Here is a 23,329-nt window from a genome sequence, read left to right as displayed (position 1 = left end):
TATTTTTGAGGACTGTGTACTCACTTGAACTGACAGAAGATATCTGCGTACTCCGGTGGGATGCCGTTGGCCTGGAGCACGGTAACACGGAAGGTAAAGATGCTGCCCACTTCCAGCTGGCCTGCCAGACCGTCACCACAACTCAGCTTGGTGTCTGCGATGTTACCCAGCTTGAGGTCTGAAGAAAAGCCACAGGGGAAGGTTAGGAGGACTTGAGCTGTGATTTACTGGAAATCAGCTGCACCTGCGGCTGTGCTCAGCAATCTGCATATGAATTCTAAGCTTGGCACAATACCATCAGACTGGTTTCTGCATATTATTGGAGGTTGTGATTTGTAGAAACATTCCTTCACAAAGTAAAAGGAAAAAAACTGCTTCAGTCTCATTTCCATGACTATACATTTGAAGCCCTCCTTTGCATTCAACAGGACCATCTGCCAAGTGTGCTTCCCATTGGGCTGAGAGGTCGAAATTTACGAGTGGAGAGGTGAAGGTCTGACAGCCGTACCCATGTCATTGATTCTGTTGAGCTCCTCTGAGGGTGTGATGACCTCTGAACTCTGGCCCTGACCCTCCACAATGCGCAGCTCTTCCAGGGACATGCCGGAGCGGGTCATAACCGTGGAGGGAAAGTCATTCTGAATAGACAGATGGAAGAGGAGGAAGACATCAGTATATAGCTGATAGACAGAAAACAAACAAACCTGTGTGAAGGTGTTTCTATATTATTGAGCAATACTGCATGAATAAGGAGTAAGGCTATAGAAGATGAATAAACAGCAAAAAACTTCAACAAAAAACATTTTCCTGTGCTGACTTCATGTTTTAACCCAAATATTATACACCCACTCTCTCACGCAGACAGACTGAAAGTCTGTTCAAAATTTCTTTCATCTGACTCAGGGCTTACCTTTTTGAAGTACTCATCATCAAAGGAAATCTTGGCAGTTCCCGACTGTCTAACTCCTGACCCGTAGTCTGGGGCCTCCTCGTCAGCTACAAAGAGACAAACCATACTTTTATCAGGGTTTTTCACAGATATGGCTGTCTTAAACTGTCAAAGCAAATCAAAAGGAATACAACGAGAATCTAAGGGAATCTTCTCTTTGCCACCAGATCGGCTGCTTTTCAAAAAGTTTTCAAGAGACATTTATCTAGCTACTTGGTTTGAGTTAAATATAATTCTGTATCTGAATATTAGCAATAGTGTATGTCCTTTTAAGGGCTCTTCTCCATCTAACAACCATGTTATTTCTCTGAAACTTTGTGAGATAACAAAGATAAACAGTGTGCTTTACAAAGACATCACACAGCTGATTAGCAGGACGTAGCCTGTGCATAAAGAACCTCACAGTCTTGCTCATCAATCTCATTAATTACTCACCAGCTATAGCCTGGACCCCCACACGTAGGAAACCACGCACCTCGCCCTTCTCTGTTACTATGGCAACACGGTGCACCAGTGGCACAGGGTAGAGAAGGTTGCTCAGGTACACGAAAGCTCTGAGAGTAAAAATGAAAAGAGAGAGACGTGAGAATCTGAATCTGGCGCAGTGTGGAACGACTGCAGTCTTTCCATCCAGAAGACATTAAAGTTGTTTTTGTTATAGTGCATATTTTGTTTGTTACATAACAGCCATCTGTTGCATTTAATTAAGCCTATTACAAGCAAATTAGATATCCATTTTCAAAAGAAATATCAGAGTAGTTACATAGAGACAATTTTCTGATAGCTCTACATTATCTACTGATTGATAATTATGTCTTACCAATAATTCAAACATCTTTTAATAAGCACAAACATCTCCAGCATTTAGCATATATTAATGACTACTATAACATACAATAAAATATTAGTGACAGTTATGTTAAGGAATGAGCAAAACCAAAACAAATGAGAAAAAAGTGAACATGTAATTATAATTGCTTCAGGGCACTGAAATCAGCAGCAGTTTAAACCTTCCTCTGTATTTTTAAACTGCGTGACGGGGTGATGACAGATCGCCTGGGATGCAGCAGTAAAGGCTGTAAAGGAGTGGTTTATTGTGTCGTATTATGGCGATGTTAGTCTCTAACTCACACACTCACTGACATTTTGTTTTGTGGGGCTTGATTTGTTTTGCTGCACCCCGGGTGACCCACTCTTTCTCTGTCGCCCCTCCCTCCTCTCCCTCTGCTGGGAGGCTCAAGGCCAAGGCGGGGGAGATATCAATCTGTAAAATCTCTGAAGTCACAGTGACGAGGTAGCTGAGCTATGACTGTTGCAGTCTGGCTGGCTCGTTGCCTGTATTGATCTAAGACTGGCACACACTGTTAATTACTCAGCTATGACGTTTAGAGCGCTGAGGCAACAGCCTCGGTACAACATGTGCTGTGATTTCAAATGCGGCTGCAGCACATTATTCCACCCTGACAATGAATTAATACAAACACAAAGAAGCATGATTATGTGACTGTCGACTACCAGTGAGTTAATACTATCTACAATAAATCCCAGGAGCAATGTTAAAACAAACAAGGTTATAAAAACAAATGTCTTTATGTAATGAAATAAAACAAAGAAAAAATCAAACAAGGTATAAAGTATTAAAAAAAATAAAATAAAATGACAGACAGCTAATCAACTTAGACACAGAGAATACATGTAGTTCACACACAGATGGGAGTTAATACAGTCAGCGCTGTGATGTGGCAGGGGATGAGACATCACACTGGGAGGAGTGGGAGAGAAAGGGATGGTGGCTTTTCAATTTTTAGGAACTGAGTCTAAATTAAAAGTAACTCAACACAAAGCAGGCCTGAGAGCACAGAGGCATGACTAATCATATTAAATCCAAGACTGGTCCAATTTATCTCTGCAAAGCTGCTATGAATACACGATCTGATTCTGAAATTATTCTTTCACCAAGGAGGGCTTTACTGATAATTAATAAGGGATATGCTTTTAGTATTTGCTCACATCTTTTTTAAGATTCTGATTTCCCAGAGACCAAAATAAAACCTAAAAGGACATCTTGTCTCGTACAGTATATACTGCTGCTTAAACAGCTACTGAACACTGCTGTTAAGTGCAGCATCAGACTGTCCTTCATCTATTTCAACATCTTCAGACAAACACTGAACATGAATTCATCCAAGCCTATTTCATAAAATGTTAATCATCATCAATTTGCTTTTTTTTCCATACTTTTTACAGGACAACTACACTACACTACACTAAACCAAGCCATCATCCGCCCAAACTCCTGTCCCAGCCTGCGTGTGGAGGACGAGGGAATGCCACTGCCAGTCACCAACCTTCCCACCAGGATGAACCAGGGGGAGCGGTCGTAGAAGGGGTCCTGGCCGTCGCTGAAGATGTCCGAGCCCTCTTCGGTGCCGGCGTCTGAGCTGGTGTCATCCACGAAAGCCTCATCGTCGATCAAGTCGGACATCTCGCTCTGGCGTTCGTCCGCCATCTCTGTGATCTCCGAGTCAGTGGTGGAGAAGGTAGGCGAAGGGGTGCGGTCGGCCAGGCGCTCGTTAACACAACCGTGGAAGATGGGGGAGCTGAGCAGGTTGGTGGTTTGGGGAACAGTGGCAAGAACCAAGGAAAGGTAACAATGGAGTGATAGAAGAGTTAAACAGGCCACCTCATTAAATATAGCTCAGATGTGGCATTTCACTTTGGCAGTGTTTTCTCACAAATGGTAGGTTGTCTGACAGTTTCCTACAACAAATAAAAAAGAATCATCAGGGGTGTAGTGCTATATGTTTAAGGCCCACAGTGCACCGATGATGCATATGCACTGTTAAGCTGTGGCTCCTTTAAAGGTTATGTGGCCACTGTTCACAGTGACAAGTAAAATATTCTATTTCCTCACATGAGGAAAAAAGTGACTAAGTGTCATTCCGGTGCACTCCGGCAGCTCTACACCCCTGAGAACCACGTACTAATATAAAAAAGATAAGCATGTTTTTTTAATCATTGAATTGCAAAGTAATTAACCACCAACAGTAGTCGTACATTCATTGGTAAAGATGACACGTGCTTACATTTTTCTGCCCAGTGGTAATTTGATGATTAGCCAAACCAAATCAATTGAGAATATTATTTTTTTCTAATACTACTATTTTGAAGCTATTGCTAATGCAACAGCGGGATTCATTTAATAAAGAGCAGGTATTACAAGAAGCTGCCGGGTGTCACAGCAGTTTATAGAAACATGACTATTTTAGACCAAATTGAAATGCCACTTTAAAAAGGATTAACATATAAATCTTCTAATGTACGCTGGCTGAAAGAGGATGAAATGCAAAATACCACACAATTCTACGTTATCCAAATCCGCCATGTTGTTTACAAGCTTTTGTATGAACTAGAAGGAATAGTGACATGAGAATGGCAACAGACACAGCAAAATGATACAACAGATACATGAAAATGAGACAATTTATGATTTAAAAAAAGCATACAAACAAAAAAATCAAATGTGATGTCAAAACAAAATGAATAAATACACAGAGGGTACTGATAAGTGACATAAATTCACGTAAACCAAATAAAATCTTATAAAATAAAATATTATTAAAAATAATAATAAAATTATAAACATGAAAACAACAAAATAATTACAATGAAAGATTTGTAATGGAAAACAAAAAAAAAACACAAGACATAAATGATGCCAAAACATTTGATGCCACTGATACACATGACTCTGATGACAGAAAATAAATCTGTGGAACAGAATTTGACCATGACAATGAAGAATGGAAGTAAATGCACAGATCCATCTTAAATAAATGGATCACAAAAGCTGACCGAGTGAAGCCACAAAAACAAAACCTGTTACGCAGAACCCAAACAGGCAACAAACAGCATTCAAACAGGATGTTTGATGATTAACCACAGGAACAGGTGCAGTATTGTGTGTATTTTTTCTGTAGTTGTGTTACGTACCTCCCCACAAGTTTAAACCAATGGAAGCGGTCATAGAAGGGGTCATTTCCTGTCAGACTGCCCTCGCCATCCTCCTGGTTTGCAGAGGCCATTTCTCCAGCACGGTCATACATCTCTCTCATCTGATCCAGCCTCTGCCTGCAAATGACGACAGAGCGCACTTAACATTAATGAGAAGCATAAAAGCAATATATAGCTCACCTAATGGATGGAGGAAAGAGATGTGCACATGCCCATTTCATGATTTATTGTATTTTTTTGTACATTTTATTCTGAAAGTAAAGGCATTAGAAATGATCTGACAACAGGCTGACTAGTATAAGGAATGAGCATTACTTGAGTTTATCAAGGGACCAGTAGTGCGTGGCTCCGTTCTTCAGGTCTTGAACTTCTACAGCCACCACTGTACGGGGGAAAGGCCTGGAGTCACGCTCTTTCTCTGGCTCTGGCGACAGTAGCTCAGGGGGCAGCGGAGAGTACAGAGTGTCTGTCAGCAAGACAAACTGAAACTGGACCTGAAAAATTGGAAATGTGGTTGGAAAGGGAAGAATAAAATGGAGAGTTTAAAAACCATGAAGCAAAGTCAACAACGACAACGAAACACGCATGAGAGCACTGAGCCTTTGTACACAGTTTTTGTCAATTAAAAGCCTCAGGGGACACATACTGTTTTTTCCAGTATGGCTCTTTTTAACTGCAAAAACACCAAGGTTGAAAGGTCAAACAAATCCATACCACCCTCCATTTTGTGGCCTGTCTGTTCCCAGCACCCTCTGGGGGCATAACGCTAAACCAATTAACAACACTGGATATAAATTACAGATGGAAACCAAAAGATAAATAAAAATCTCTGAAAATCTCCTTGTGACAGATGACCCATGTCCATTATCAATCACGCAGCACCTGGAACTGGATGAGAGTGTAAATCATACTGGTCTCCTGATGGGAAGGGTGGACCATCACAGACAAGCCTCTGGTTCATAACTAATTCAATTCTCTGTGACAATGAGTCAACACTCTGCGTGACGTGAAGGATTGCCCTCTGCAATCTCAAACACACATTATGTTTTAAGATCAGTGTTGAGTTCAATCAACCACTAGCATCACACAGGGCTGAACAGAGATCTCAATTGATCTTGCGGCGTCTTTCATGACATCACTACACCGTCATCTTGCTTCACGGTGGAGATTCCCGGAACCTGATGCTAAATGGCTATGACGGTAAGTCACCTCTGTAAATGTGGCTGTTAGGCAAGTACGATATTGGAGGACAACTACACTTAGAATCACTAATTTACATATGTTTCATTCAGCTTTTAACATCTCTCCTTTATAAAGTCTCCAAATGTTTTTTTTTTTTCACATTTTAATATTTGTTTTCAGTAAATCAGGTTAAAACTCTTCTGTTTTGTGCTGCACAAAGTAAGTTTATAATTTCTTTTTATTTTCAAAGCTGGTGAACCTGCTTTCTAAAAGGTCCAGTGTGGAGGAGTTAATGACACCGAGAGGTGAGGTCGCAAAACTGAATTTTCTTACATGTTAAGCGTGGAGTAGAAGTTCAAAGACCAATGTAAAAATGCAAATGTCCCTTTCTAGAGCCAGATGCCCCTAAGCCCTACACACTGGACCTTTAACCAATGTAAAACTATGACAAACTAAACTGAAAAATAATTTTGCTTACTTTCTTTTTTAGCTCCACACTAATGGCATTGGCCTCTTTCAGGTAGACGGCGTTTCCCCACAGCTGGTCACGGAGGGAGGTGAACTGATGGTACCTCCACTTCCTGAAAGCCCACTGAGCCAACTCAAACTCGTGCTGAGTCCACGGCACTGAAGGGAGACAGGGTACACAGGTGATGTTAACATACATGCAAACACCCACACGCACATGCAATGTAAATGCAAATAAAACCAAAAAAGGACCATACCAGTGGTTTCACTTGTTTTAGCCCAACTACAAACTCTGTGTACTTTACATTACTGCCTGCACTTCTAGATAATCCATCATGTGGAACATTTTGTCATCTTAACTACACGTCAATGTTTCTTGCAAGCAGTGACTGTGCTGAAAACATTTCCTTTATGATGTGTTCAGGGACCTCCACGATAAAAATTTACAGTTGGCTGCAGAAAAGCAGTATTCACAAGCACTACTTTAGGAAATCAAACCCTAAGGATAAACAGGGAGGAAATATGGACACTGCGTTGTTTCCACAGTCTGTCATCCAAATGCAAAGCAAAGTTTAGCCTCAGAACACAGAAGCAGAACCGGCTATTGCTCTCAACTTGATTAACAACTATATTCCAGTGAACCATTTTATTTCGACTAAACATCGTAGTACCTTGATGGATGAGATGACTTGAAATGCATAACACGACTAAGTTAATCAATTTGATGTTGTTAAAGGTTTGGTGAAATCAATAGTGTTTGTAAACACAGGAGTAAATTAGGACGATATCATCCATCAAGTCGGAGAAAGGCAAAAAGCTGATTTGTCCTCCCTCACTCAAAATGTGTTGTACTTCCTGGAAAGAACGAAAAGACATTTGTATCAGAAGACTGCTTGTTTTGGAAAAAATTGTAGTTAAAGGGCTAAAAGATTAAAAAAATCTACAAGTATGGTCCTTTTCAAAGCACAATGTTTTTTATTATTAGTGGTATGTTTTATTTTAAAGGAATTAGAGCATATTTACTCATGAACTAGTTTGACTTAATACCTTTAATGAGTAATTAGTATGGCAATATTAACAAATCTGAATTAATCTGAATGAAGTTACATTGTTGTGATTATTAAACAGGAAATACTATACGCACATCCTGGAAGTTTAGGCTCTGGGCAGAAACGTGGAAGAAAACATACAGTGTATTTTTACATTTGTTTTTTTGGGGCTTCGATACATGAAGTAAAGAAATATCTGCAAGACTTAAGACTGACAGTACACACCTTCCTCTTCCTCCTCCTCCTCCAGCTCTTCTTCATCAGGTGTCTCAGCTACCAGAGAAATAGTCTCCACCTGTTTCTGTAGTTCCTGCAATTTGCTCTCGTACACCTGGACACCGACACAAAGGGACGAGGAAAGAGGACACGGACAATTCTCCATCAGCGGCAACAACAGGTGAACTCAGCCAGCCATCTGCACCACATTCCAAACCAAAATACACAGTGTTACTGCACAGTCTTCACTTTGAAAGTCCATAAGGCTGCTTGTTTTATTTCTACATTCAAGAAAAGTACAGAATGATGAATGGATACATGCAGCTCGATGTGTAAATAATGTGACATGAAAGTGGGTTTACAATTACATACAATGTGTAATTATGTGTAATGGCTCCCATCAGGTAGACACTATGGGGTTCCAATTAAACACAGGAGAAGACTCTTTAATCCCTCTATCAGTGATTCTCCTAAACTCCGGATGTAAGGAGGGTGTGAAATGAAGGGCTGTGTTGCACATATTTGAATACACTTTACATCTGTTATTACACTGTCATTGTATGTATTTTCATGTGCCAGCCTTATGTCCAAGACAAATTTCACTATGTACTTACAATGTAATCCTGAATCTTGAGATTAATTTTGGACTGTTTTTCCTTCTCAGGCCTGCATCAAAGCTTTACATATTACAGTGCTTTTATATCCTGCATATACTGTGAGAAAAACACTGGCAGTAAAAGCTACTGATTACCTGAAAATCTGTGAGGATAAGATATATTACACAATCAATAATCAAAAGTCTACTGTTCATAAGAAAAGCATACAATATAATCCAAAAATAAAACCAGAAATAAGCAAAGAATGAGCAAAAATAAGTCTACTTTCTCTATACTATAATTAAGTGGGTAGCTCAAAACCTTGAGCCGATGCAATGAAGGAAAAACTTTCACTTTTTGAGAAGTTTTTTTTTTCTAAAATCAGTATACGATGTTCTGGAAATGAAACTTTGTCAAACAATGAAATGTCGTATTATATTCTGAGAGAAGTGGCTGGAATGGAAGCGGAGAGGTGCCGGTGGAAGCTGAGTCAACTGAAATCCAATGAGGGGCGCCATCATCATCAGAGCAGGACAGGCTGTGGTCCCGATGACCTCACCCTGTTTGTTCAGTGTCTTCTGGGAAGACAATGCCGTCTTTTCATCTGCCATTAACCTCCTCCCTGCTGAAATCCTACCAACAAGCTAACAGCTGAATTCTCTCCATTGAAACAACCAGTGGAAATACAACAAAAAAATGGAGTTTTACTGAATGGATTCCTCTGAATGAAGCTGCTACTGTAACACAATGTGTATCATAATGTACAGTGTGAATATGGTGTTTGAAGTAGTTTGGCAAATGAGCTGAAAGATGGCAAAAGCAAAATTTAATGCCTGAAGTCATGTTAATGGAGTGACATAAATGCCAACTGATCCAACTCTCCCATGTTGGAAGTATACGTGCCTCAGAACAAAAGAACACTTCACACATCTGTTTCAAAACAGGTACCTAAGTGAGGGTCAAGTAGGTCACAATTTGCAGATAAACACCCACACACTGTCTACTTTGCAAAATAAATAAATTTATTGCAACATTGGGTAACTAGACCTTCATCAGGCAAACAGTTTTGTGACAAAGAAGTAGGGAGTGGCTGCGAGTTTGCAACCTACCACATTCCCCACATGCAGAGGGGAGCCATAAATGCCAAACATTAATTTACGATGTGACAATCTAAGATATAACACATGGCCCTCTGGAATTTCTAGAGGCCTTGTTGTATTTATTATGAATTTATATTATATATTTATATATTGATGCCGTTTATTTTTTCACTTGCCCTACAGGTTTGGAAATTTATTTTTTGAGAGTGCAGTTCAACCTTTAGGGCTTTAAGCATTTGTTTATAAGAGCCGACCCGTTTCATGTCAACACTTTGGGGTACCTTTACAACTGCCACTAACAGTATTTTTACTTTAATACCTCTCTATCTCCGTGTACAATAGTGAAGATTGTCAAACAGTAAATTGATGTTTGGTATTTATGCCTTCCTATTGCACATGGGGAATGTGGTTGGTTGCAAACATGCAGTCACTCACTACTTAAGAGGGTTTCTCATAGACACAAACTATTTCCCTGAGGAAGGTCTAGTTACCCAAATGATGCGATAAATTCATTTCTTTTGCAAGTTAGACAGTATGTGGGAGTTTGTCTGCAAAGCAAAACATATGTGGGACACTGTCATGATGTATTGTTAAATGATTACAGTAATAATAAGTGGTTAATAATGAGGCTTTTTGCAACTTCCAGGGATACAACTGTTGATAATAGGTGCTAGCTTCAAACTGAATGTTGTAGGAATAAAATAAAAATAGAACTGTTAATTCAAGCAATTACAAAGCCTTTAACCTGACCTGAGGTGTTGTGGTCACTACTGTACTGTGCAGTGAGATATGATTCTGTCTCTAAACTGTATTATTGGCAGTGAAAAACAAATACCACCCATATATAACAAATAACTGCACTTGAAACATGTCATTTTATTTCAGTCATACTTTGAAAATCCTCTAGCAACAACACAGGGATTTAGTATATTCTTACCTTGTTCACATATGCACTTGTATGTTTGCACCAAGTGCTTGATTAAAGAGCAACACAACTTGGTACACAGCCACAATGAGGCACTTGATATTGCAGATTCACAAAGCAGACGTACAACACTCACACTTTGAGACCTAACACAGACATATATGTATAATCCAAAAGAACAGCGCACTGCACACTGTCCGTTTGATGTTGTATACTTTCCAGCTTACCTGGTCGCCATCAGCACCAGCGCATATGTTAAATAACATTCTTCAATGGAGCGTTTATTAAAGATGAAGAAATGTAAGCTATCGCATGCAAAGATAGTCAGAGACATGAGGTGCAGGGTGGAGAGACTAGACTTGCATATGTCATTGTATCATTTGGTTTTTGTTACAGCATAGTAAGGCAGAATATAGACTGTCAAAACTAATGTATAAACACAGAAAATTATTTCATTGTTGTGAACCCAAGTTGAACTTTTTGATAGTCCTCAAAGGTCTCTCCCATGCTGTTGAGTGTCACAGTTTCTCTAAAATGATTTGAAGGCCATCTGGTACGTTTATGTTATAATTACTCGGTTATTTTAAAGCTGCAAACACAGCAAAGAAAAGACAGATTGACAGGCAGACTTGCTGCTAAGTCAAATAAGCATCAGCTGTAGCACAGGAGCAAAACAAACTGACATGAGGGACTGATTTCATTTCAGAGATCACTCTCATGGATCTGTCCAGGTTACATGAGTATGTTGCGTTTTATGCAGCAAAAACAAGGCAGTTCTCAAAATCTCATTTGACATGGATAGTTCTCCCAAATAACATTATGCAAACGCTTCAAGTCTTTGTCCTCCCTTGAACATTTTTAAAGCGAGTCTTTGGGAGCCATGACAACACTCTGTAGGACATCCAATGGAAACACGGAGAACTCTGTGCTTACTCAGTGAACCACAAATCCCAGAATGTAATTTTAAGGCCGCATGATATCAGAGCTCAGTTTGTGATGTGTGGTTCATACAGGAAGAGACGGGAAATTATTTTGAACTTTCTGGACTGGTCATAGTGGAAATTTCTCATAGACAGAATTTTGTGGAACTTGTCTTCCAGTTAGGTAAATCTCCAAGCATTTCAGCATAGTGGTTCTTCTTACATTTGATAGGGTCTTTAGTAAACTCCAGGGTTCAAAGAAAACGTAGCATTATTATGAAACATCCTGGAGAGAAATGTACCACATATAAATTGTGGGTAGTTTGTCAGGGATATTAATAATAGGGTAACTTATTGCTTTACATTTAAATTTGTGTCTTCACTAACTAACTAATTATCCATGACTTGAGGAAGTGCAAAGAACTACAATACAAGTAGGTGGCAGTTAAATATTTTAAATAAATTTTAAAAAGAAAAAAGGAACTTTGGGGATCAAGCAGTCAAGAGGCTTACTTATAATTTTAATAAAATCAGTATGTTATTGCTAAAAAGTTAGTTTGGTTAGGCAAGGTATAAAGTTTCCTCTGCAAATTTTAGTTGAAACTTTGAGTGCTGAAATAAAAAGAAGGAAAAGGCAACACTGAATTTTAAATGCACAGCAGGATTAATAAGGTTAGTGCATAAAAAGGCACCATTTGAATACCACTTTCTTTGAACACTATTTCAGTCTATTTAAAAGGCAGTCACACAATCGACTTGTGCATCAAGTTATTCCATAAACAATTTAAAATGGTCTTTTGATTCCAGACCTAGGCCAATGAAAATGTTTTATGGAGGTACGGCACAAAACTGTAAAGAAAAGTGAATCTTCCATCTTTTAGTAACATGGTACACAGAATGAAATAAATAAAGGGTGTTTTTAGGTTCCTAATTCAGGCTACTACAACAACAACAACAAGTCTTGAAATGAGAATTAGACACTTCAATGTGTTTATACTGTAGTGGCTAAAAACATTCATGACAAATCAATACTAAAATGGCAAAGATGTAAACTTGGAAATTCAACCATGAAGATAATTTTGGCAAATCAAAGCATGATTGATGAATTGTCACATGCTGAAAAAAATGAGCAGAGTAGGCACAGCATGTCTCTTCTGAAGAAAAAAAAAGTCCCTTTATCATCTGTTGGCTTCAATCCCTTAAGACAGCTCTCCCAATGCTAGTGATGACAGCGCACACAACGCAGCAAAAACTGATAAAACGGCATATATTATGATGAAAGTGATAAAATGTCTTCTAGTAATACATACAATACTTTTGGATCAACCAATAACACACCGATTAAGTGCAAAAGTCACAGTCGGTCTGAGCCGTTTGACTCACATGATTCTGAGCTGTTGTGATCTGTAATGTGTTTGCCTACTAAAAAAAACTAGTTCCTCATTCCACAAGTCCCACTCAGACTGCCGTCTCTCTGCTGGCTTTTAGATTCGGAGCAGACATTTGCCTGCGCATTCGTGGAGGTGCCTGAAAGTTGATTGGATGGTTAGCGTGGTCAATGTGATGGTACTGCTGGTAGCCATTGAATCTGCCATCTGTAAACATCATGCTATCGTAGTGGCAAGGCTGTTGTTGATGGTGTGGCTGGGGATATGGTGGCTGGTTCTGGTGGTGGCGGGGCTGGTAGAAAGCTTGCGTGTGCCTCCTGTTGCATTCAGACTGCTGCAGTGACTCCATGGAGCCAGAGGGCCGCTGGCGGTGATTAAAAGAGTTGCTGCGGCCTCGTTCATGGGGCTGCTGGGACTGGTTGTTCCTATAGTTATGTCTGTGACCCTGGCTTAAGTTTTGCTCCAAGTCTTTGCTCCTGCGCTGGACCGAAGGGCTTGGCAAGGGGGGAGTGACTTGGATCAGTGAAGCAGCTAGCTTTTCTCTAGACTGCAGTCCTTCTCCAGCTTGGCTTTCTCCCTCTTCTTCCTCTACAGCTTCTTTGGGCACCTTTAACTCAATGACCTGTTGATCTGTAATTATGATATGAGTCCCGGGACTCCATGAGTTGCGGTGCTTGGGGTTGCTTTTGAAGGGGAAGCGCAGCTTGCGGTCTTCTGGGGGTATAAAGCGATGTGGTCCAGTTTGCCGGCGTAGCTGCTTGGAGATCTCTTGTTGCTGGAGGTTCTTGAGGCGTAACTGCTCTTGACGCATCCAGCGCATGTGACCTCGCTTTAGGGTTGAGTCCTCTCCCGTACTTTGGCCTGTTTGTGAATCTGCATCCTCTACATCAGGCTTTTCAGGCAAAGGAGGCTTTCCTTCTGGGGTGCTTGGAATTGTGGCAGCACTAGCAGCGCCAGTAGAAGCACCTGCAGGAGGCTTTTCTTGGCTGTCTGGGGTGATGAGTGGAAGGACCTTTTCCATTTTGACCATCTTGTTCCTGAGAGCACGGATCTCCTCATCCTTCATATTATTTTGTTTCTTCACCTCCTGCAAGATGTCCTCAAGTTTATCGATGTGCACCTTTAGGTCATCCATAACAACCCCTCCTGGTCGAGTCCCATTGGTAATGACATCCTCAATGCGCTCATCACCAACCCCTACAGTGTCCCAGACATCCCGAGCCACTGCCCTCCACGAGTCCCGCTCGTTGGGGTCCTTCTTGCTGTAGCTAGCACAGAGCTCCTTCATCTTTACAATGGCCAGTGCCTCAATTTCTTGTCGTGTGTGGCGGAAGTCATTGAGCGCTACTTCATAACAAATTTCTTTGACTGCTTGGATCTTCAGGTCAGAGATGGTCACCCACTTGGAGTCCTTGGTGATGCGGCGCCGCTGAGGAATCTGGTACATTTTAACTGGCTCTCTTCTCTTCCCACTGCTGGGTAATCCACACTTTTTCACTATGGTTTGTAGCTTGCTGGGGGGCAGCTTTTCCCTCAAGGAAGTGATCAGCCTCCAGCTCTCTTCACAAGACCTCTTATCTGAGTCATCCCCACTATCAGAGTCTCCATCCTTGAGAAAACAACACAGGAAACAAACCAAAGGGTTCCCAAAACAAAAGGAGAAATTAAAATGGGAAATCAAAGAGAGGATGAAATGATGTCTTTTTTTAACAAAAAGAATGAATAAAGGTATGAATATGCAACATGGGAACCTCATACATGAGTTAAGTTGAAGTTAAATCCAAATATAATACATAGGCTTAGACAGATTTTTGCAGTTTTTGAGATTTAGGATATTTACCAAAGATGACTATTACGCTGTAATAATGTTATTTAAATATTGTGCATACATCATTACTGTACAAGATGTATGTCAACATGCAGAATCAATCCATCCAGAATTATGTTCAAAATAAAGTAGAAAAACAAATGAAAATCCAACAAACAGTGGCTTCCATTGACTTTCTTGCTTGTCTAATCCTCATTCTTATATTTTCTCTGGTAAAATGCTGATATGGATATTAATAATTCATATTCATTAAAACATTGTTGTAAAATCTAAGCTTTTCACATCTCAGAAATGGGGATATCAGCTTTAAAAATGTTGTTCCCAATGTTGCATATTGTTATTAAAAGTAAAGGTAAAGCATGTCTATCATGATTAGAAAAGAAATATCAATTAGAGGATAGTTGCTGATTGGAGCACTTCTGTACTGTTTTGAGATATTCCTCTTCTTAATTGAAAATTTTGTGATTTCAAAGCTGGATTCCAAACATGCTACAGAGGCATGCATGCAGGTAGATTTTGGAGCTTTCTCCCTTTAGTCCAGAAGGTTTGAGTGGCTTTAGTATTAGCAGTGAGTTAGAAGACAGAGTGTTCTTGCAGTTGATCAGAAAGCCAGTAGAGAGAAGAGAGGCAGGAGTGAGGGTAAGTGTTAATCCACTACAAGAAAGATGTTAGTCGGAAGAAAAATGCAGTTTCTCATTTTTTTTGGTAGACAAAGTGCATTACAGATCACAACCATTGGGTACAGATAATTCAGGTCTTGTGTATGATACTGTAACTACTGCTAGAATTGGACATGTTATGTCGCTGGGAGTCTGAACCCTATGCCTGAAGCTCTGCACATAAAACCACCAGAGTATGGAAGAGGTCTGTGATTCACTGATTCAACTGTAAGCAGTGATAACTCTGTTGTTGAGCCGTGCCCTCAGTGTGCTACACAGATGCCAGGTAAGGCTAGCAAAAAGAGGTAGCCAAAGAAGTCAATGAGAAACCACATTGTCACTATCTGTCAAAAAACTACAGCAGAAATTTTTGTTATCACAATGCATTGTACATGTCAGCAACTGCATTGAAGAGATGAAACTCAGGACAAAACAGAGCAAGAAAACTAGAGTAGAAATCTAATCCAAGCAAATCAACAGCCACTTCGAAGCTGACCAGCTCAACAGCAAACACTGCAACTTAGTCCAGAACCAGTACTGAATGAGTTAAGAAAACATGCTATTAACATGAACCATGCAAAAGCAGCGTCACTTTATAAAAACAAAGCCATGTGTTTCAATGTGTTACTGAACAGTAATCAATTTTTCAGGTTTAAATTAATTTTGATCTTCATGTCAAATCAACTGTAACTGTAAGTTGCTGTTTTGCAAGATTCAGATCCACTATAGAAGACACAAGAAAAGTGAAAACAGGGATTTGGAAAGGGGAAAGCTTTACAGTCTAATTCTCGCTCGATCAAATTGCTACAGAAAAATCAGTTAAACTCAAGAGGAAGGCGAGTAAAAGCTCGTCTGTCTCAAACCAGAAAATCTTCCATGCAAGAAGAACAGGCATGCGCTAGGAGTAAAAGTGTGATTCACACACGCACATCTCAAAAGTGTCAGAGCTCAGAGTGAGAATTAGTACTAGTCAGATTTAAATGGGCCGAGTGGAACTATCATCCGAAAACGAGTACTAACTTTCCAATTGTATTTAACCATAGAAAAACCATGCTTTAACTTTGAATTCCACTCATGACATTTCACTCAAAATCACACAAAAAATATCACAAAAACTGAATCACTCAATAAGCTGCCAAAATATGATTAACTTGCAAAAAGCATGAATTAAGTTAAGGCTTAATACCTCTTAAACCCACTCCACAGTTACTATAAAGTTGTCTACAACTTGTAGCATGATGATAACACAAAACAGACTGAATCCATAAAATTCACAAAGTGGGTTTGATTAAATTTCAGCTTATTCGCACTCACCAGTCGCTGTTGCTCCAGAAGCTGGTCTGCTTCCTCCTTCTCCTTTTTGTACAAGATTTCCATCTCAGTGAGCCTACATAAGTAAAATACATTGTGAAATCTGTAACACAATTTATGATGTATTCTATGACACTCACAAAATCAGTCAACACACACTATTACAAGTTTATTTAAATACAGCAAAAAGGATGGACTTCATACCTTTTCTCCATCTCCTGCTTCATGTCGATGCCCTGCTTCTCCAGAAGCTCTCTCTGAGCAAAGGTCCAATCCACCGGCTCCACAGGCGTTTCGGCAGTTGGCGTCTTCTCCCTTTCAGCTCGGGCCTGTTCTGGGTGGTTGAACCGGAACACATGGTTCTTTCCCATAATGATACGGTTACCTGGAAGAAGATGGGAATGAAATAAGCGTGGAGAGCACGAAATTAGCAGAGCTGATAGAAGGGTGTTTTTACACCTGAGCTGTTTGGTCTATTTTAATCGAACCATGGTGCATTTAAGATTATTTACAACTTTATTTACAAAAATGAGATATGTACCTGAACGAAGCTGGATTGAATCGTCAACACGCTTGCCGTTGACATAGGTTTCTGATCCCTCGCAGGGCACCAGCATGACGATAACTTCAGCAAAAACACATCAACCAATCATCAGTGACTCATTCATGATCATTCATTTTTAAATGGTAAAGGGTGACTGCTGACCTGAGCTTAATGTTTCCATTAGCAACAGAAGATGAATCTTGAGTCTATATTTATGCACTAACGTCCATAGTCATAGGTATTTGATGTCAAATTAGACATATGTGACATATGTCAGACATATGATCTATCAAATATATTTTCAACTCCACTTAATTCAAAACAATCCAGATATGAATACACATTCATACATTCGCCAAGGCAAACACAAGCAAGCTGACTCATAATATGGTGCCTCACCATTTCCATTGGCATTCCTCTCGCTGCGGAAGATGCAGTGCTCTTCCTTGATATGCGCACCACTTAAAACAATGTCCTGTCGTCTTTCAGCATCAGCCTGACCCACCCTGAAACAATCATAGGGGCCATTTTGAGAGTGTCAGCTCAGCCCTGTCATTGTATTGGTGGCCATTTTGTCAAAAGGTCATCAGAAAAAATTAAATGGAACTTTTAAACCATTACTTTTAGAAAGCAGCACTTCTAAAGCACTATAGGTTCTTTCATCTGTGATTCTGTCATCTATTATCGTCCCCCTGAGGCACAATTGTAACAAAATACTCAACAGGAATAATCTACTGAGGGGGCCCAAACGACAAAGAGGGGAGGAAAGTAACTTTAGAAGGCAAAACTTTTTCTGATCAGTGGCAGATTTTAAGCCAGTTTTCCTCTGACTCTGAAAGTTCAAAACATCAAAAGAGGAAAAATGAAATACAGAGTTGCTGTTCAGATACTGCCTGGAATAAATTCAAAACCTTTCCACATCCTCTGCAGCACCTCAGTGTCATCATTCACGTTTTGGTTACCTTGTAATTCCGTCTTTGATGTAGTAGAGCAGACACTCCGACATGAGAGGATCCTCATTCAAGTTAACAAGGTGTGGAGTCTACAGATGGAACACAAAAGGTAGATCGTTTACATTTCCAGGATTTCTCTTCTTTCATCAATATTCAGCTGTGCTCATGGTATAACATTACTAAATATGTTAATCAAAAGGGCATAATCAGTGATACATGACGTGCAGTACATGAACATGGACACATATGATCACAATGACACAGTGCTGACACCTCTAGAGTCTGATACACCACTACAAATAAATCTAGCAGCTACTCCGCCACACCACCCACCTTTTTTGGGGAAAACACCCCATTAAAGTCTGTATAAAGATCACACGGCTTCTCAACAAAATGGTAACCCATGGAGAGGCAGTGAGTGAAAGGAGAGAAAAAAATGAATGGAAGACAAATGGACGCACAGAAGAAAGACCTAAAACACATAAACTTGCAGGAGAGGAGAGGGGTTCAAATACGCCTAAAGACAGATTGATTTCAAAGACGGGAATTTTCTGAAACCAGAGCTGATCTAGTGACAGCTAGCACTGAACAGTCAGTGATTAAAAGATACCAAATCCCTTTCTCTGTCACAATCATGCTTCTTCTGACAAGCGTACACTAACACAACTATTGTACTTTATGTGGCTGCTACAAGACGCTTCGTCTACTGGAAGATGCTAGAGAGGTGGGGAGAATTAAGGGAATGCACTATTGCCTGTAATTTAATAAGTCTCATGACAGCACTGATAGGTCTAAGCAGCTTAACGAAAAAGTTTGAGTATTCTACTCAGAGCTGAGTATTATGTTTTAAGACAAACCTTGATTCAAGTGATCTGTGTAAAATTTAACTTCAAAAAAGCTTAAATTCTGCATCACCCACCAAATCTTAATCATTTTCAAGTTATGTATATTATTAGACTAAAATATGAAGGGGAAAAATTAACTGTAGATGCTCCACACAGTAGTTAACCAACATGCAGATCTGTGCAACAAGTGCAATAACCATGAGGCGACTTTGACCACAGAAATAAGCACATTTATGATGTTAAGTCACTACTAAAGACTAAACTCATCTAGTGCAGGAGAGGTGCTCTGTCTGCTAATTAAATTAACAAACCTTCTTAGTGGGAAAACAATCAAACTGCTCATCAAATGGCCCATCACGGCTAAGCTGAGTATGCGAAAGAGGGAAATATCAGAGTGGAAAGACAGACAGAATAATAAAGTGAGTAGATGAGGAAAAAAAAACAAGCAACGGTACAGGGAGGCTTCTTGTGGAAAAAGATAACATGGGAAACAGAAGTGAGGAAGTGACAGTGGAAGGCTGTGCATCACCACCCATGGGAAATCTGACAGTCCCCCCCGCCACCAAAGTCTGTGCTTGTGTCTGATGTCTGTTCTACCTTTTTAGGAGAGAAGACCCCCAAAGTGCCTCCATCTTCACGGATTGCCACACCCATCTCTGCAAGCAAGGCTTCCCTGTGGTGGTGGAAAAACATTTGTAAGGCTCAGGAATAATACTTGAAAAGACAGCATGTTGCACATATTCTTCTGCAAACGGAAAGCCTTTGTGTTGAGCCTTTGTGTTGATTAGAGAAAGACGATCAGAAGTGATTGTGTGCAACATTACAGCAAGTGATTTGTGGAATGACAAAAGGCAGAGAATGGCACCGCGGAGGCTCAATGGACAGACAGTAACATGGTTGATGTCTGAGCCACAGATGAGTGGATAAACGGGGAGAAAGGGTGCATGTTAGAGAGGTGTTTGTGCAGTAGAGTGTGACAAGAGAAGGGAAGGGAAATGGACAGAATGAGCACGGGGGAAATGAGACAGATAGGTGAAGAATTGAGACAGACAGCACAGAGGGGTGAAGAAACAGAGACAGGGCCTGCAGGGGGTTGTCTGACAGGACACATTGAAGGAGGGGTGAAGGCACATGTATGACACACATCTCCCCCTCTTGAGAGACAGAGGTGGAAAAATCTATACTGACCTCTCCATGCGGATTGCCTCCGTCTTCCGCAGTTTTTCTTCCCAGGTTTCATTGAGCTCGGCAATGATCTTTTCTGATTCCTGAACATCGGAGAAGTTTGAGGAAAACACAACCAGTGTAATGAAATCTTAACTATTAGCAGTGCAACAGTGAAGTAAGTGCATTTGGCAAAGTAGCCCAGCCTAGATTCAACAGATTTAATTTCCTATACTAGTGTCAAACACACTTTCATTGATGAAGGTTTTGAGTCAGGCATGAAAACAGACAGACTGCTGTATATTATGGAAATCACACCATAACTTTAAGAGTTTCCAGTTGATAATGTTTCTTAAATCTATAGTAATAATCTGCCTGTTATTCATCTTTTAAAAGCAGTGAGGTACTGTTCTTCTGGGTATTGATATATTCTGTGACATTTGTTATTGTCAGGGTTTGATAATGCACTATATAGTCATCTTACTTTAATGTCATAATGAATTGTTATGTTGGACAATACTAAAAGAGCAACCTTCACTATTATCTTTGTTTTTGTGTCACTAAAATGGCTGCAACACCTTTAAGGATCAAAGAATGTGAGTAATATGTGTCTCACTACTAAAAGCCAATAAGACTGGATCTATTTTGGTCCAATTTCCTCCGTATGTGCGTTGGTGTTTGACGTCATTGGATGACAGACAGACTGGGCACCATGGTTTCCATGGAAACTGCAGCTCCTCATGGTTGGTTGTTGCAATGCTATGTGCTCCCTTATCAACAGTGTGAGAGGTCTACAGCGAGCGTGAGAGAAGTACAGCTCAGAGGCCACATGAGGACTGACAGCAAAATGTGTTTTGATTAAAGGCTGTGTGTGGGCTAAAATTAAACAACTGCCATCTCGACTGTGGAACACACTAATTTCTAATTTACTGAACAAATATTACACGGTGTGCTGGGTGAGGCTTTTATTGTTAATTGGTTATGATTTTGACTTTTATTTATCATTTTAATCAATCAGTCTATTCACAGATATTTCAGCCTTTTAAAGAGATGCACCTTACTATAATATGTAAGTCTAAATACAACAGCTCTATTCACTGAGGTATCTTTTCAAATATTCAATAAAAGCAACATTTTCTTCTACAATGTGACAATAATGTATATATTTTGATATGAGATACAACAGAGGATGATCCAGTAGAAGAAATTAAACAATCATTATTGATTTATAATGATTAAATATTAAAAATGTGTTTTAAACATGTTTGGTTATTCACAGAAGTTACAATAGTGTCTGCAGATTTTCTTTTTTCCAATAACTGGGATATCGATGTACACAGATGTCAGCACTTAGCTTTGCATAAACATTTACAAGCCATCATGTTGCCTCACACAGCACAACATGGGGCAGCTTTCAGCTTTACTGAGAGCATTAAGAGCTTTTCTTAAAGATACAAATAGCCAAACTTGAGGGTCTTAGCAGAGTGGGGGGGCAGACAGCTATGGGACTCTTCCTCTCTCTTAACACCAAACATAAGTGTGATTTGACTGCTGCAGTCTACACAGGCCAACTTTACCTTGAGTCTTTCGATTGCCTCCTCTCCTCCAGGGGTGGACATGATGCGCTCCTGGATGCTGGTGACGGACTGAAGGCCGCCCTGGCTGCACAGTGAGCCAGAAGATGGTGAGGCTGTCAGGGAACCAATAGGTGCTGTGGAGAAATGGCCAGGGCGTTGGTTCTCTGAGGCTATCAAGTATCTATGTTTATTGTTCTGAATGTCTTTGAGGTCTGAGCCAACAGCAGGAGAGAAAGAGGGAGGGAGGGAGAGAGAGAGAGAGAGAGAGAGAAGGAACAAAACACAGAGAGAGGTGGGATAGGCCCAGGACAGGACAGGGGGGATAAACCACATAAAATGGAGGAACCAAATATCAAATAGGAAAAGGGAGAGGAGAGAAAGAGATGGGGAAAGAGAAAGGACAAAGGGGAGGGAGACCAATGTAAGACACACGTTGTACGTTAAGGAGTTAAGACAAACACCCAGCATAATGGTCAGCTACAGAGAGAAGCAGTTTTCATTCCAGGTGCTTTACAACAGTCTGCTTGCATCAGCTCTCTACTCACAAAGAAAATATGTTAAATTTGACTTGTACTCTATTAGAGTGTTTCCAGAGGGCTGCTTTCATGTGGACCAGAATTACAGTGCAGAGCAATTAACTCTGAGCACTTAATTTCTAGTGTGTACAATTCTGTGGAAAAGGGGGGTGGGGCTTTATTGCCTTTGTCTTGAATCAGACCACACTGTGTGAAAACTGCTATCAGTGTATCAACTATAGGATGGGAGGGGGATGGAGACTGTAAGAGGGTCCATAGGGAAGACAGATAAGAGACACTGACACATGCTACCAAAGTCCAGCCTGCAGTCGCGTTGTTTGACTCACCGCACACACACGCACGTGCACTCACACATCCACCATACCAGAGCCACAGCAGCCTCACTAAAAGTCAGGAAGCTCATGCCAATACAATGGCCTCAAGACCTCTGAGATAACACAGACTGTGTCTTTTAAAAACTAAATAAAAACAACACCAAAAGCCTAATAAAAACAGAGTTAAAATGATTTGGGAGGTGCTGACATTTTTCATATTCTAGAAGACAAGGGAATGCATCAAGATCCAAGTACTAAGCTACTCAACTTTACTAATATGTATTGGGATAACGGCAACAGAATGTATACTTTCACCCTACACATAAGGGAAAGCAGATGAACGCCTGCTTTTGGGCAAGAAGGAGGAGGAGTTATTAAGGGTTTCTGATAATACAGCAGAGGGCACACTAGCAAACTAAATATTCAATATGGTAACACGTTAATTATCATAACACATAAGATAGTTGACTCTATACCTACAGTTCACCTCTAGTGTGGCTACTAAGAAAATTAAAATCATGCACCTTTCCGTCTGTAGCTCTGAGCCTCAATTTGAGAACTGAGAAGTGCCATTTTAAAGATATGAGCACTGTCACCTGCAGCGGATGGTTAGTAAAGAAAACAAAAAAAAAAAGCAGACACAGCACCGTCAAGACAAGAAACTTGAGAAAGTGATAGGATAAGAAAATGGTGTAGGTGCCTTGGGGGTGGGGAAGACAGACCGGATATTCTAAAAGCAATATTTCTAAAAGTTTTGGTCCAAAAGAAACTCATGATACAGTTGGATTTGA

General features: G+C 40.2%; 1 protein-coding gene across 18 annotated transcripts in view; it reads right to left on the bottom strand.

Annotated features, from left to right (window-relative positions):
• kif1b (kinesin family member 1B) overlaps nucleotides 1-23,329 on the bottom strand; it is a 63,948-nt gene that overhangs the window by 14,795 nt on the left and 25,824 nt on the right. For 3 of the 18 annotated variants that reach the window (XM_078170102.1, XM_078170104.1, XM_078170103.1), the window contains 18 exons: nucleotides 21,689-21,900; nucleotides 20,136-20,215; nucleotides 19,545-19,620; nucleotides 18,112-18,191; nucleotides 17,549-17,655; nucleotides 17,147-17,230; nucleotides 16,810-16,990; nucleotides 16,609-16,681; nucleotides 7,888-7,993; nucleotides 7,758-7,775; nucleotides 6,624-6,772; nucleotides 5,279-5,457; nucleotides 4,943-5,080; nucleotides 3,298-3,549; nucleotides 1,385-1,503; nucleotides 911-996; nucleotides 509-638; nucleotides 25-178 (listed from right to left, as the gene is read on the bottom strand). In XM_078170102.1, coding sequence (XP_078026228.1) covers nucleotides 25-178; nucleotides 509-638; nucleotides 911-996; nucleotides 1,385-1,503; nucleotides 3,298-3,549; nucleotides 4,943-5,080; nucleotides 5,279-5,457; nucleotides 6,624-6,772; nucleotides 7,758-7,775; nucleotides 7,888-7,993; nucleotides 16,609-16,681; nucleotides 16,810-16,990; nucleotides 17,147-17,230; nucleotides 17,549-17,655; nucleotides 18,112-18,191; nucleotides 19,545-19,620; nucleotides 20,136-20,215; nucleotides 21,689-21,900 — 2,224 coding nt within the window. Of the gene's footprint in view, nucleotides 1-24; nucleotides 179-508; nucleotides 639-910; nucleotides 997-1,384; nucleotides 1,504-3,297; nucleotides 3,550-4,942; nucleotides 5,081-5,278; nucleotides 5,458-6,623; nucleotides 6,773-7,757; nucleotides 7,776-7,887; nucleotides 7,994-12,733; nucleotides 14,417-16,608; nucleotides 16,682-16,809; nucleotides 16,991-17,146; nucleotides 17,231-17,548; nucleotides 17,656-18,111; nucleotides 18,192-19,544; nucleotides 19,621-20,135; nucleotides 20,216-21,688; nucleotides 21,901-23,329 lie in introns of those variants that run through there. The other 15 variants (XM_033628792.2, XM_033628794.2, XM_078170107.1 and 12 more) reach the window with 7 other exon arrangements.

This window comes from Epinephelus lanceolatus, chromosome 8 (genome assembly GCF_041903045.1).
Source record: "Epinephelus lanceolatus isolate andai-2023 chromosome 8, ASM4190304v1, whole genome shotgun sequence".
In the NCBI taxonomy this organism is placed as follows: domain Eukaryota; kingdom Metazoa; phylum Chordata; class Actinopteri; order Perciformes; family Serranidae; genus Epinephelus; species Epinephelus lanceolatus.
This window is presented reverse-complemented; position numbering and strand designations above follow the sequence as displayed.